At 35.4% G+C, this 15,261-nt stretch overlaps 2 protein-coding genes across 3 annotated transcripts in view; one reads left to right on the forward strand and one right to left on the reverse strand.

Moving 5' to 3' along the window:
* Nucleotides 1–15,261, reverse strand: part of gabrr3a (gamma-aminobutyric acid type A receptor subunit rho3a) — a 39,283-nt gene that overhangs the window by 23,486 nt on the left and 536 nt on the right. For both annotated transcript variants that reach the window (XM_056466696.1, XM_056466695.1), the window contains exons 2-4: nt 11,963–12,075; nt 1,031–1,098; nt 1–121 (exon numbers count right to left, since the gene is read on the reverse strand). The exon at nt 1–121 is cut by the window's left edge and continues 103 nt beyond it. In XM_056466696.1, the coding sequence (XP_056322671.1) occupies nt 1–121; nt 1,031–1,098; nt 11,963–12,075 (302 nt within the window). The remainder of the gene's footprint in view (nt 122–1,030; nt 1,099–11,962; nt 12,076–15,261) is intronic.
* hhla2a.1 (HERV-H LTR-associating 2a, tandem duplicate 1) overlaps nt 1–15,261 on the forward strand; it is a 49,732-nt gene that overhangs the window by 124 nt on the left and 34,347 nt on the right. The window contains exon 1 of the mRNA XM_056466698.1: nt 1–153. This exon is cut by the window's left edge and continues 124 nt beyond it. Within this exon, the coding sequence (XP_056322673.1) occupies nt 111–153 (43 nt within the window). The 5' untranslated portion in view covers nt 1–110. The remainder of the gene's footprint in view (nt 154–15,261) is intronic.

Below are 15,261 nucleotides of genomic sequence, written 5' to 3' on the forward strand. Positions count from 1 at the left end.
CTGGCACCCAAATCTTTTTCACCAGCCGCGCGTCGAATGTTCGGCTCTTGTTATTGCTGGAAGGGAAGGCCAGCCTGTCGTCCTGCCAGTAATGCCTGAGGTACAGTGTCATGGTGAAGTCCTATTCCCACAAAAGACACGAGAGCACATCTGGTGAGTTTGCATAAGACACTCCCTAATACTTTCATTGTCATTGTGTATATATGATTATACCTGCTGCCAAATATTTGTTTTCACTGCCTAATACTTCTACTTCCAGTTGTACTGTTTGCAACTTGGGAAAATTTTTATTTAGTTCAATTCAGTTCAATTAATAAAAAATATGTAAATAAAAATAAATGAATAAATAAATCAAAATTGTTCCTAGAGTAAAATAAAACCAATAAGTAAAAGAATGATACAAATAAATTAATAGTTGCATATTAGTACTTGAAAATAATTCGGAGTAACAGAATGAGAAGTAGAGGAATAGTTTGAGAAAGAGAAAATAAAAAGGAACAATTTTTTTTTTAAACTTAGTAAAAGGACTAAAAATAATTAGTGCTGGGAAAAAACTAATCATGATTAATCACATCTAAAATAAAAATTTGTTTTGACATGACATGATATGATAGGAGTGTGAATTTTCTATATGTATATACACACGCACACACTGAACGGCCACTTTATTAGATATACCTCACTAGTACATGGGTAAGACCCCCTGAGATTTTGGTCCATATTGACAAGAAAGCAAGAAATAATGCATAAACAAAATAACAAAATGAAATATAATACAATTGTGCTTGAGAACATTATGATGAGTCCCACATGAACACCTTAATGGATTTAGCATGCTATTCTGCACATGTTCATAGTCTTTGCTGCGTGATGATTTTCACCTTTGCCCTCTGCCTCAGTGGTGAATCCAATCTGTTTAAATGATGGAGGATTTAAGCTTGATGTGCGACGAGCGCTGAGAGTTAAAGGCGTGCAGAGCTCAAAGACAGGTTAAAGGTTAGAAGTAATTTATAAAAGAGCAGACACTCACCATATTGACCTCTGAAATGCCGTCAATGCTCTCCACCTGCACATCGATGCCCACTGGAATAGCCGAACCTGACCAGAGTCACAGAAAAGAGGGAAGATCATGCTTAGAATGAAAAAGACAAATTGAACTGTTGACTCTTATGGTGATTGATCTTCCTTTTGATGCAATAACATCATGATTTGATAAGTGAAACTGGTTCTTTTAGTGAACGAGCAATCAGTCAGTCTGATTCAGATCACAAATTAATGACTCTTATGTAATGGTACATTTAGTGAATTAAATGCATGCGTTGTGACCGGTGAATCTGATTCATGTAACAAGCAAATGACTCTTATGAGTCTTACAGCATAATTAGTGAATCTGATTCACATCATAGACTAAATGACTCTTTTAAGCAGGTTGTTTTTAGTGAATCAAATATATACTAAGCAATTAAGTGTGATTTCTGTCACAGGCTAATGATTCTTATGGACTGGTTCTTTTAGTGAATCAGATACTTGCAGCAGTGAGTGACCAGTGAATCTATTTCATGTAAGAAGCTAATGACTCTTATGAGCTGATCGTTTTGCAGAGTCAAAAACTTGACTGAAACTGGTTCTTTTTCGTGAGTCTGATTCAAATCATAAGCTAATGACTCTTATGTAATGGCACTTTTAGTGAGTTAAATATATGCATTGTGATCAGTGAATCGGATTCACATCACAGACTGATGACTCTTTTGAGCTGGTTGTTTTTAGTGAATCAAATACATACCAAGCAATCAAGTATGATTTCTGTCACAGGCATGATTCTTATAATTCACTTGCAGCATAATCAGTGAATCTGATTCACACTTTGAGCTGATGAATCTTATGAGCTAGTTGTTTTAATTGAATGTACTGGTTCTTTTAGTGAATCTGATGCATGCAGCGGTGAGTGACCAGTGAATCTGATTCATCTAAGAAGCTATTAGCTGCGTTCGACTTAATGCAGTACTGCACAGATCGATCAAAATCTGTCTTAAAGTGGTGCACGCCTGTTAGAAATTTGTATGTTGATGCTGCACCGATGCCAAGTGACTGTCACATGTGGCAACAAAGTACCGCGACAGTGCTCCAAGATCAGATGATTGATTCTGTCGGTGCAGCGTCTGAAGAGCAACTGCTGGAGTTCACTGTATGACAACAACCATGTGTGTTTCACGTTTATTATTGGACAAATTCAGTCTCACAAATTTCAAAACAAACAATTAACTTTTTATACCATCTCAATCTTGTACACGTTATGCTTATTAAAAGACTACTGATATTTTACTGCAGTATAATCTTTTGTTAAATAATTTCTCAACTCAAATAAGTCTTACAGACTTGTAATAAAATAATTATCTTTATTGATCCTGACACCCCTATAATAGTTTCTTAACAAATTAAGTAAAAAAAAAAAATTTATTAAATATAAAAATATATGATTATAAAATATTTTATTTCCTGTCAAGCCGTTATGCAGAAATGTTAAAAGTGACATTGATGTACCTGCTCTTTCTGGGAAATTTCTACTTAAAGGGCACCTATGGTAAAAAATCTACTTTTCAAGCTGTTTGGACAGACATATGTGCATGTATGGTGTATAGACTGTCATATTGGAGTGATATAAACACACCCAGTGCTTTTTTTTCAATTTAACAACATAAAAAACAGTGGACCAATTAGAGCGGTTTACAGATCGACCGCAACTTTACGTAGGAGTGCGGTCCCCCCTGCCCACCAATATTGATTGACAGGCGCGTCATCATATCCTCAGTTTGTTGATTCACGTCTGCCATTTTCAGCGTGAGTCGAAGCGATATCACTAAAGGAACACCCTAGCTCTATCTTTAGATGCAAGGCTCATTGGGCTCAACACAAGAGCAATATTCTCCACATTATCGCTCTAATCGGAATTATTGGTTGTAGCTTTAGGTAGATTTGCAAACATGTGTACTTCTCATTGAGTCTACCTTATACTTCAGCCGTTTGCATTTCTCGCGATCACAGAAGCTCCCTGTGATCTTAACTAGGTGCTGCTCTACCTGACGCTGTGCCATGCGTTTTATAATTCTAAACATAGGTTTCTATCAGGGTACACACAACGGCCTGACGATTCGGGACACTTCATGTTTCTGCCGCGCCACAGAGAGTGTCTGGTGTGCCGTGTCTACGTGTGAAGCAACAGACCCCTAAATTAGCGAACTGTGGACACGGCCCCAACATGACACTTTTTAACACATTATAATAAAAAATCTGAATTGTGTTTTGAACTGAACCTAAACTGGCACACTCAGAACAACCATAATATTAATATTAAATCATAAAAAAGAGGTAAACTATGTGCCCTTTAAAGTGTAGCTCACTTATTTTGGTCCTTTTGTTCAATCTTTTTTGATTTAAAGTGCTTTTTTAAAAGCGTTTTATTATTCAAAATAACTCTATTCGTGGATGTTTATTTCCTTTATATGTGCCCTCTCGTTTTCTCCTCCCCATTTGTGTTTGTTATATAGGCTACTTAAATGTAATTTATAATTAACACTACAAGGGTATGACTTTTATGAGCTGGTTGTTGTTATTGAAGCAACCTTACAGCATAATCAATGTATTCGGTTCACATTACAGACTGATGATTCCTTTGAGCCTGGTTGTTTTTAGTGAATTAAATACAAACCAAGCAATCAAGTGTGATTTCTGTCACATGCTAATGATACTTACGAACAAGTTCTTTTAGTGAATCAGGTACATGCAATGTGACTAGTGAATCTGACTCGCATAACATTCTAATGACTCTTACAAGCTCCTTCTTTTTTGCTTATGACTCTTCTGAGTTGGTCTAAAGCTTACAGCATAATCAGTGAATCGGATTCACATCTCAAGCTGATGACTCTTATGAGCCAGTTGTTATAGATTCAAAAACTTACAGCATAATCAGTGTATTCAATTCACATGATAGACTGGTGACTTTTTTGAGCTGGTTGTTTTTAGTGAATCAAATACATACCAAGAATTCAAGTGTGATTTCTGTTACAGGCTAATGATTCTTATGAACTGGTTCTTTTAATGAATCAGATACATGCAATGTAACTAGTGAATCTGATTCACAGAATATGCTAATGACTCTTATGTGCTCATTCTTTTTACTCATGACTCTTCTGAGCTGGTCAAAAGGTTACAGCATAATTAGTGAATCGGATTCACATCACAAGCTGATGACTGATTTGAGCTGGTAGCTGGTTGTTTTTAGTGAAATAGATATGCGTGTCTGTGTGATGTAATATTTGGCCCGGGACATCGTTTTTTTTTTTTTTTTTTGCATCTGGCACTCGCCCCAAAAAGTTTGGCCATAAAGTTTGGCCTAAACCAACAGTCTGTGGCTGCTCATTAACCCTTGATGAGTTCACTACACCGGTGGTCAGAGAAACGCGCACCACGGTTGTCATAAATCTCAAATTATCAATGTTTTTAGTCACAAGAGGCGAAATACACATTAGTAGTAGCAGAACAACCCTTTACAGTTCATGAAATACACCACCGTAGTCTGTGAAAAGGGTAATAAGCATATAAGCATGATCTGATAACATGCTTACTTCATACAGTATACACACTGTGTCCATAATCAGACATGTTGTGCTGTCTGTAGTATACTTTTGTGCATGCGGGTCAGTTTAGGACCATGATCTGTTCACACTGCAAATCTGATATTGGCCACATTTATAAGAGCAGTGTGAACAGCTCTGCAGAAACATCAGATCTGAGAAAAAAAATCTGATTTGAGCACTAAACCTCGCAGTGTGAACGTAGCCCGTGTAGTCAATGAATCTAATTCACATTACCAGCTGATGACTCTTATGAGCTCGTTTTTATTGAATCTAAAACTTACAGCAATCAGGATGTCTGATTCACATTACAGACTCATGACTCCGGAGCTGGTTGTTTTCCATGAATCAAATACACACTGAACAATCACGTTTGACTTATGTCACAGGCTAATGACTTCTATGAATTGGTTCTTTTTTTAGTATTAAAAAGTATTATACAAACATGTGTATAAAACATGTTACAAACTAAGGGACTACTGTATATAAAGCGATTCTTTCAGTGAATCGAATACATGCAATATAACCAGTGAAATTGATTCACATAACAAGCTTATGACTAACAAACTAATTTAGTGAATTAAACACTTGCAGTGCAACCTGTGAATCTGATTCACATCACAAACTGATGATTCTTATGAACACTTTCTTTTTAGCTAATCAAATACTACACAATCAATAATTTCGATTTATTTTGCAAGCTAATAACTTCTATGAACTGTTTTTAGTTAATCAGATACATGCAATGTAACCAGTTAGTATGATTCATGTAACATGCTAATGACTCATATGAGCTCATTCTTTTAATTACAGTGTAATCAGTGAATCTGATTCACATCACAAGCTGATGACTCTTATGAGCCAGTTGTTTTTATTGAATGAAAAACTTAGAACAAAATCAGTGTATGTGATTCACATAACAGACTGATGACTCTTTTGATTTGGTTTGATTTAGTGTAGCAAAATATGCAACACGATTTTTGTAGAAGGGCCAAAAACCAATTATCATTGAGAGCCGTGGGACAAAGGTAAATATACCAAACTATATTACATTAAAGATGCCATCGGTAATTTCCTTATTTATTGGAAAACATTACTTTAAATCCTATTAACTAATGCAGTACAACATTTAAAATAATAACTTGCAATAAAAACATAAAATATCACATTTATAACAGTGAAGCTCAATGCTGAATACACTAGTCATGCAGAATCTGCCTTTGCCTTGATTTGTCCTCTATCTGTTAGGTGACAGTATGTACATTTAAACTAAATCTGATTATTTACACCGCTTAATTGAAGCATTTAATTTCAGTTAGCTTTTAATGATTAAACAAACTAACAATTAGTTATGAACGGATAATCTCTAAACCATCCTTATCATTCTCCCTCTTTTCTCAGATGGGATGGCTGGACAAAACTAAGGTTACCATGGGCCAACTTTGGCCCCCGCAGGCCCTAGTTTGGGCATCTCTGCAATGAATGAATCTGATTCTTTTTACAAAGTGATGACTCCTATAAACTGGATCTTTTAGTAGATCAGATATAACCAGTGAATCTCACAACAGCAATGACTCTGTCCTCATAAATGACTCCTATATGAATCAGCTGGAGTAGTTTCTCAAGTAATCTGACTGATTTACTGAACTGTAAGGCATTAATGTGTTATGTCTTACTCTAGATATATATTCAATGAATATTTTACATGTTCAATGCCTACTTAAAACTGCACATTAATAGTTTTTTCAGCGGTATTTAAACACAACATGTCCCGAAACCTCAAAAATCTTACCACAAACATATTTCTGTTTTCAAATTCATTTCACCAAGATCAACTAACAATCAAATCACCACCCGTTTACATCTGCAGCCATCAATGAAGGCTTTAAGTAAATCAGATGAGTAAATATTTGTGAGAGAAGGACTATATGCAGTTTGCTTTGTCCTAATAGAACGGAAGAAAAGAAACGCTCATAGTTGCGTCTATCAGCGTTAAGCACTCTGCTTTGACTCTTCTTTTGAATCAAAGTGTAAACACGTCAATCTTCAGACATTCAACAGCTGCATTAAATTAAACAAAAACACACGGAGAGCATCTGCCTTGTCTCATTCTCTCAAGAGAACAGATCAGAAGATGTGTCTGATTCCAATCTGTTAGAATCATCATTACTGAAAACATCTGTAAATCAGATTTCACCACATATTTTACTCTTGCGTAACAAAGCTCTTTTGAGAAATTCCAGGGGATTCATAGCTCAAATAAACCTTCTCCTCTTCTCTTCTCTTCTCTTCTCTTCTCTTCTCTTCTCTTCTCTTCTCTTCTCTTCTCTTCTCTTCTCTTCTCTTCTCTTCTCTTCTCTTCTCTTCTCTTCTCTTCTCTTCTCTTCTCTTCTCTTCTCCTCTCCTCTCTTCTCTTTTCTTCTCAGACTTTTAGCTAAACAGCTCGGTTATTAAAGTTGTATATTTGCATAAAACATTAAGAAGCGAGTGCCAAAATGTCAAAACGCTGACACAATGGCATCATCAGCCAAATTAAATCTGAAAAGAGATATTAAAGCTCCTGCAACCAGAGACCTAACTCACAGCACATGACCACCGGCAGCACGAATGATGTTCCCCTAATCTGGACTAAAATAAAACTCAATCTCTGTGTTCATGTGTAGAGATTATCAGGAAAAAAAACAACAACAACAAAAGTACCATGGTACCTTGTTGGACATGCACCATGTTATTCTTTGAAGTACCATATTACAAATTCAGTACAATGATTAACAATCTTTTTTTTTGTTGACTTACACACAAAAAAAGATGATTGCTGTTTGTTCAAACTACGTATTTAAATTCAAACCACTTACATTTGTAAAAAAAAAAAACTAAGTTCATTTAATTCTTTCATGTTGTCCCGAAACAAATAGATTGTGCATAACCCAACATTTGGTTACTAGGTTTACAGTGCACTGTCCAACATTTTGTTCAACTTCATTATAAAATCTAGTGGTCTGTGCTGTTGCTATTCCTAATATCTCAGCAGAGGTAAATGTATTCGTCTGAGTACAATTTAGTTAAGATGATGAGACGTTTCTTTGGTTGAGCAGTATTTCTATGATTTCCTCTACTTTTAGTTTTACATCTCTGCAGAAGATATTTTTAAAGAGTTAGAATTTTGCTTAGTTGTTAGTACTACTGATTTTTGTACCAAAGGTTATAATTGACTTTGTTCAATTAAATTGATTATGTTGATGCTTTTGAAGTCACCATTGATGGGATCAGTGTTCCCATTTGTTGGGCACTTTTTACATTTTATACATTAATATCTTACAAACAATGCAGCTGTTAGTATTTTCAAAGGAAGTCAAATTGAGTTGAGCACTCACATTTGGTTACTAATATAGTCACCCATGCAAAGTAATTCAAACTTATAGGAATTTGTTTGCACTTTTGATGTAAAATCAACCTGTTACATTTAATATTTACATTTTGCCCAACAATTTAGGTGTACATAATATGTTTACAAGGGAAAAACCAGCAGCCACCCAGAACACTTCATCAACTCCATAGCAACACTCACCCAGAATAATCTGACAACCATAAAGTAGCACCTTGCAACCATCCATCATACCCTGTCTACCCAATCTACTGTAAAGCAACCTTCTAGCAACCACTAGAATGGCCTGATGACTACATAGCACCGGCCTAAAAAATCATCCAGAACATGCAAACATTTGTAGTAATGCTTTATCAGCCACCAACTAGCCTTGTCATTATATCTATTTTCTGTTGTACAATATATTGCACCAAAATATATTGCGATTTATGATATTATTGTCATTTTAAGACCATTTTATGCAACTCATTACTGCCAGACTGACTATATAATAGTCAAGTATAAACAAGTATACTCTATTTAATTTAATTTAATTGTAGTCATTTTAATAATTTGTTAATTAGGCATTGGAATCAGAATGTGAAAACGTATATCCTGAATAAATAATAATAATAAAAATAAATGTTAACAAAAAGGTGCAAGTTAAAAATAACTAGAAAAAAGTAACAGATCTATTTTCAGTTGTTAGGCTCCCACATGAAAATATACTATAGTAATTTATAGTAAATACTATAGTGTTTATTATTAACCATACTTACTCTGACACCTCCAATAGAGGTGTTGCCCAATCAGCAAAATAAAGCCCTCCTGAATAAGTAGCCCCCCTGTTTATTTTTTCCTCAATTTCTCTTTAACAGAGAAAAGATTGTTTCAACACATTTCTAAACATAATAGTTTTAATAACTCATTTCTAATAACTGATTTATTTTATATTTTTTTAAGACACTTCTATACAGCTTAAAGGGACATTTTAAAGGCTTAACTAGGTTAATTAGGGTAATCAGACAGGTTAGAGTAAGTTATTGTATAATGATGGTTTGCTCTGTAGACAGTCGAAAAAAGATTTGCTTGAAGGGGCTAGTAATTTTGACCTTAAAATGGTTCATAAAAAAATTTAAACTGCTTTTATTCTAGCCGAAATAAAACAAATAAGATTTTCTCCAGAGGAAAAAATATTATCAGACATACTGTGGAAAATTTCCTTGCTCCGTTAAACATCATTTGGGAAACATTTAAAAAAGAAAAAAAAAGAAAAAATCAAAGGGGGGCTAATAATTCTGACTTCAGCTGTATATTGCATCACCAAAAATTATTGAGGTCATGGCCATGTGTTGTGCGATTAAGTCAATATATTGATTATTGTGAAAGGCCTATCACCAACCATCTATTAAAGATTTCACTTTTTGTTAGAATATCTACATATATTTATTTCTTCTGAAATGCATTACACAAACATTACCTAAATGGACCCCAAATCACATATATACCAGCTGATTATTTGATTGAACAAACGGCAGCTCCACTCTGTTCTTATTCTAAAAACAGCAACCTTTGTTTAGCCTGTAAGATTTAGCTACATTCTCAGGCATTCTCAGAGACCGAGTGGGATTATAATCCAGATTACTGTGCATAAAACACATCTGTCCTCAGTCTATTGTCCGCTTGGCACTACTACTAATCTGGGTCAGAGTGTTTTGTTTTTTTTCTCTCCCCTGATTCGGACACACCACGTATGACATTCTAACCTACATTTTTGACAATCTCCGAGTCACATTCTGGTCATTTGGCCTGCTGTGACTTTTAAAGCTCTCGATCATGAGTTCAGTCAGAGGCAGAGGCCAGTAGTTAACCCCCTTCTGTGAGTTATCCCCCAATAGACAATAGATATTGGCACAGCATGTTTTATATAAAATAAGCAGCTTAAAGTGCATTCAGAAAGTGCATTCAAGAGTCCATCCGTCCATGTATAAATCTCTCTGTCTGTCCATCTACAATTCCACCATCACTCTATTTGTCAGTCCAGTAATTTACCTGTTTGTCCAGCTATCTGCCAGTCATTAATCTGAACATCTATTCGTCCATCTGTCTATCTGTCTATTTCTCTGTCTGTCCATCTACTTATTTTTCATTTATCTGTCTTTTCATCTCTTCCCATCTATTCCAACTGCCAAACAAACTACCTATACATCCTTAGATCCATCCATCGGCAGATCCATCCATCTATAGATCCATCCATCCATCCATCTATAGATCCATTCATCCGTAGATCCCTCCATTCATCCCTTGATTGATCAATCCACTCACCCGTCGATTGAACGATTTATCCATCGATCCATAGATTCATCCATCCATCCATAGATCCATCCGTCCATCTATAGATCCATTCATCTGTAGATCTATCCATCCACTCATCCATCGATTGATCGATCCATCCGTCGATCCGTAGATCCATCCATCCATCCATCAATTCATTCATCCGTAGATCCATCATTTATCCGTAGATCCATTAATCTATAGATCCATTAATTCGTAGATCCATCTATCCATCCTTTTGTAGGCCTATCCATCCATTTGTAGATCCATCCATCCATTCGTTGATCGATCCATTCATCCGTCGATTGATTGGTCCATCCATCGATCCATAGATCCATCCATTTGTAGATCCATCCATTCATCAATCGATCAAATTATTCATCCGTCGATTGATCAGTCCATCCGTTGATCCATAGATTCATCCATCCATAGATCTATCCATTTGTAGATCCATTCATCCATCTATAGATCCATCCATCCGTCCGTCCATCCATCCATCCATAGATCTATCCATCTAGCCATCCTTTTGTTTTGATTGATCAATCCATCTGTCGATCCGTAGATCCATCCATCCATCCGTAGAGCCATCCATCTATAGATCCATCCATCCGTAGACCCATCCATCCATTCATTCATCCATCCATCCTTCCGTAGAGCCATCCATCATTTGTAGATCCATCCATCCATCTGTTGATCGATCCATCCGTTCATCCATTCATTCGTCAATCGATCGATCCATTCATCTGTGAATTGATCGATCCATCTGTTGATCCGTAGATTCATCCATCTATAGATCCATCCATCCATCCATCTGTATATCTATCCATCCATTCATCCATCCGTAGATCCATCCATCAATCCATCTATCCATAAATTCATCCATCTGTCCATTTGTCTATTGATCATAGACAAATGATCATATTGGTCTATCTATCTGTCTATGAATATGTATGTCTGTCTGTCTTTCTGCACATTTTTTTTACATCAATCAATTTGTCTTTCCAGAGATTTATCTGTCTCTCCAACCATTCAACCACCTGTCAATCAATCTACTTATTAATTCATCCATCTGTCTGTCCTTGTGTCCATCAATTTGTCAATCCGTTTATCCATTCAATGATCAATCCATCCATCTCTCCATTTGTCTGTCTGTCCGCCCATCCATCTGACCGTCTGTCTGTCTGTCTGTCCATCTACAGTATCTATCTATTTTTAATTTCCTGCTACAGTACTTATATAATGGCGATCATTAAAATTGCTGTCATAGTGTGTGAAGTAGATGATTTCCATCTGAAAAAATGCATCACGATTCCCATCAGCAGATTTTCTTTTTTTGGGTAATCACATCATTTTTTCTCCCTCCCCCCCTCCCCCCCCCCTATCTCCACCACCTGACATTGTCCCATCTGTCCTCATAGTGCCTCTGTATTAGATCTGTTGTATGTCACGACATGTTTTTGTGCCAAGTGCGCTTAAATGAGTTTTCATACCCAGTAAAATGTCATTGACATCAACCAAAGACACCAAGATAACATGAATGATAGTGTACATATGAAAGCAATAAGAACACACCCATCATTGCTAAGTGAAAATGAATTCATTAGTGGCTTTTAAAAGGACAGGATTCCCTCACCTCCAAAACCAGGTCTCATGGCGAAGTCGTGATCCTCGATTCGCAAGAGCTGTTCTGATTTAATCAGCAGAGATTTGGTGCTGTCCGACTTCTTTGTTTTAAAGTCTATTCGTCTGTTCGAAAGAAGACAAAATGGAGAGGTTTTAGATTTATGATGTGATGCACATAAGCAATAATACAATGGGTAAATAACCAGCGCTAATTAAAACCCTTTAACTGCCTGCTCTAGCAAATGGTTAACCATGTTTTTACTGTTTTAAATAATGACTGTTAAAGTCATTTAAAGAATGACTTATTTAAATAATGGTTCACACACACACAGCGTTGTTGGTTTACAAATAAAAAGCAATCAAACATAATTTTGTTGTACTACTACACTTGATTTTGGTTTTATTGTAAAAAAAAAAACTAGATTCTAAAAAAAAGATTCTAAATGAGAATCTGAAATATTTTATGGCATACTTCAAAAATTACACTTCATATTTTGAGATTTTTCATAATATATGTATTAATTATTTTAGACATTATAGGTTGTGTTGTAAAAAAAATGCATTGAGTGTGTTAACTAGCGACATAAGGAGTAATGCTATCCAAACATTTTTTGATGGGGTAGTTAAAGGGTTAAAGAGAGCTGTTTAGAAATATTAACTTTCTTCAAGAATGCAGCAGTCCAGAAAGCAATGTTTATTACTTAATTTCAAGTAAATCAAAGATCTTTTAAAGCAGGACAGATAAATATCCCCTGAACTTATAACTTCACTTGCATTTATTAATTTGTTTTACATACATTTATTATTCTTATCAAGCTAGCAATACAGTCTTCATCAGTGAACAGAAATCAGATTTGATTAGTTTTAATAGTTTTTCTTCTGCATTAAAGGAGTTTCAGAGATGCTAATTAAATATTCTATATACAACCGTTTCTATATTTTACTCTTAATTATGTCCATCCATATTGATGTTGAATGAGTGACAATAAAACAAATCACATGCAACCATAATATACTTTAATTAAATACAGCGTTGAAGATGGATGTCTGTATTTATCCAGAACTGTAAGAACTGTACTTATTCAGAGCGAGCAAAAGGGCTGCCAAAATCACTGTGGACCCCTCACACCCAGCACACTGCCTCTTTGAACTGTTACCTTCTGGTCGACGCTACAGAACAATGCGCACCAGAACAGCCTGACACAGAAACAGTTTCTTCCCTCAGGCAATCCATCTCATGAACACTTGATAATAATTGCGAAACCAACATCACTACTTGCCATACACTTTAATACACATATACACTTATTTAACAACACACTTTACATGCCAATTTGCACATAACAGCTGCACATATAACGTTGTATATAGTAATAAACACGTACATACACTTGTCAATCTGTATATTTGCATTCACTACTTCTATTTTTTTTTTTTAAATATATTTATTATCTGTTTTTTGTCCTGTCTCTGTAATCCTGTTGCACTGTAGAAGCTCTGTCACGAAAACAAATTCCTCGTTTGTGTGAACATACCTGGCAATAAAGCTCTTTCTGATTTCTGATTCTGATTTATTATAAATCTCTATTTATTAATCTAGTTCATGACAGATGTTTCTGCCATGACACGGTTACCTGAGAATGACTTAACTCTGGGCTTTAGTACAAAAAGACTAAATTACTAGCCAGCATTGTTTTTGTTTTTACCTGGCATACCCAGCTCAACCATGAGCTCTAATTACAGAGTCTCTTTATCCACAATTAATTATACCCTCAGACATGCACACAATCCAACAACCCCCAAAGTGCAGGTCAAAACAAAGTGCTTCAAATAAACCCTTACACGGCAACCCACAGGGGCGAGACCACAATAAATACGACAGAGAGTGTAAACAGACTGACACGAGCATTTAATTAAACCAAATAGAGGTGATTGATATTAAACAACGTGAGGTAGAAGATGAAATGAGCATGCAAGTACACTATAAGATTACTAAAGTACAAAAATACTGTTTCAGATTTTATATTTTTTTACCATTTACCAGCAATTTGTATGTGAAAATTGCTCATGGGCAGTAATGGATAAGCTACTTTAAAAAGCATTTGATTTCCAAATACTAGTTATATCATTACAATTGTATTTGAATAACTTTTCATTCATTCATTCATTGATTTTCCTTCGGCTTTGTCACTTTATTCATCTGGGGTCACCACAGCGGAATGAACCACCAACTTATCCACAATATGTTTTACACAGCGAATGCCCTTCCAGCTGCAACCTAGTACTGGGAAACATCCATACACACTCCTTCACACACATACACTACGGCCAATTTAGTTTATCCAATTTACCATACTAGCGCATGTCTTTGAACTGTGGGGGAAACCAGAGCACCCGGAGGAAACCCACGCTAACACGGTGAGAACTAGCAAACTCCACACAGAAATGCCAACTGACCCAGCTGGGATTCGAACCAGCGACCTTCTTGCTGTGTGTCTACAGTGCTAACCCTTTATTTTTATATAGCTCCTTTAAAAGTAGCATCTCGAGGGACTTTACAGACATATAAGTGGGCTGCACGATATTGGAAAAAATCTGACATTGCGATGTTTTTCTGCTATTTATGTATTGTAATATGAATAGAATTTCACCAGAGTGCTTGAATAGCTCTATTTGTAAATAAAAATCTTAATTTATATTGATCTGGGTGATTTTGTAAATCATGTATAAATATAATAAACAAATTGAGCAAATAAAAACGTAAAAGAAACCGTTAAACAGCATTTAGGTACAGAAGTTGAATCATGTCATGTAAAATAACACTGTAGTCTTCAGTTTAGTAATTGAGTCAAATCATTCTGTACTTAAGTTACAAATGTTTTTTTTGTGCCTGAAAGCTTTAAACTCTCTTGAAATGCCTTTAAAACACATGCAAATGATCAAGTTTCACTCTGTTATGGTAAATACTTTGCATTGACTCCTCAAATCTCATGTATTCTCAATTGTTGACCAACTATAATCCAGACTCAATGTTGCATGTCCTGCGATGTGACTAATGCAGACACACACATTGTGATATCCATGCTAAAACGATATATTGTGCTGCCCTATTATTTATACTATTAAGGATGAATGCAAACAAAAATGCAATTAAATAAAGACACATTAAAAAATTATAAATAATAATAATAAATCTAATAATCAAATAAAAGCTACATTTTAAGTGATGATTTAAAAAATATTCAGGAATTCTGCATTGCAAGTATCAGAGGGTAAAGAGATATATATGCATATCTTTACTGTAAAATA

The sequence above is a fragment of the Danio aesculapii genome, chromosome 10, assembly GCF_903798145.1.
Source record: "Danio aesculapii chromosome 10, fDanAes4.1, whole genome shotgun sequence".
Taxonomy (NCBI): Eukaryota; Metazoa; Chordata; class Actinopteri; order Cypriniformes; family Danionidae; genus Danio; species Danio aesculapii.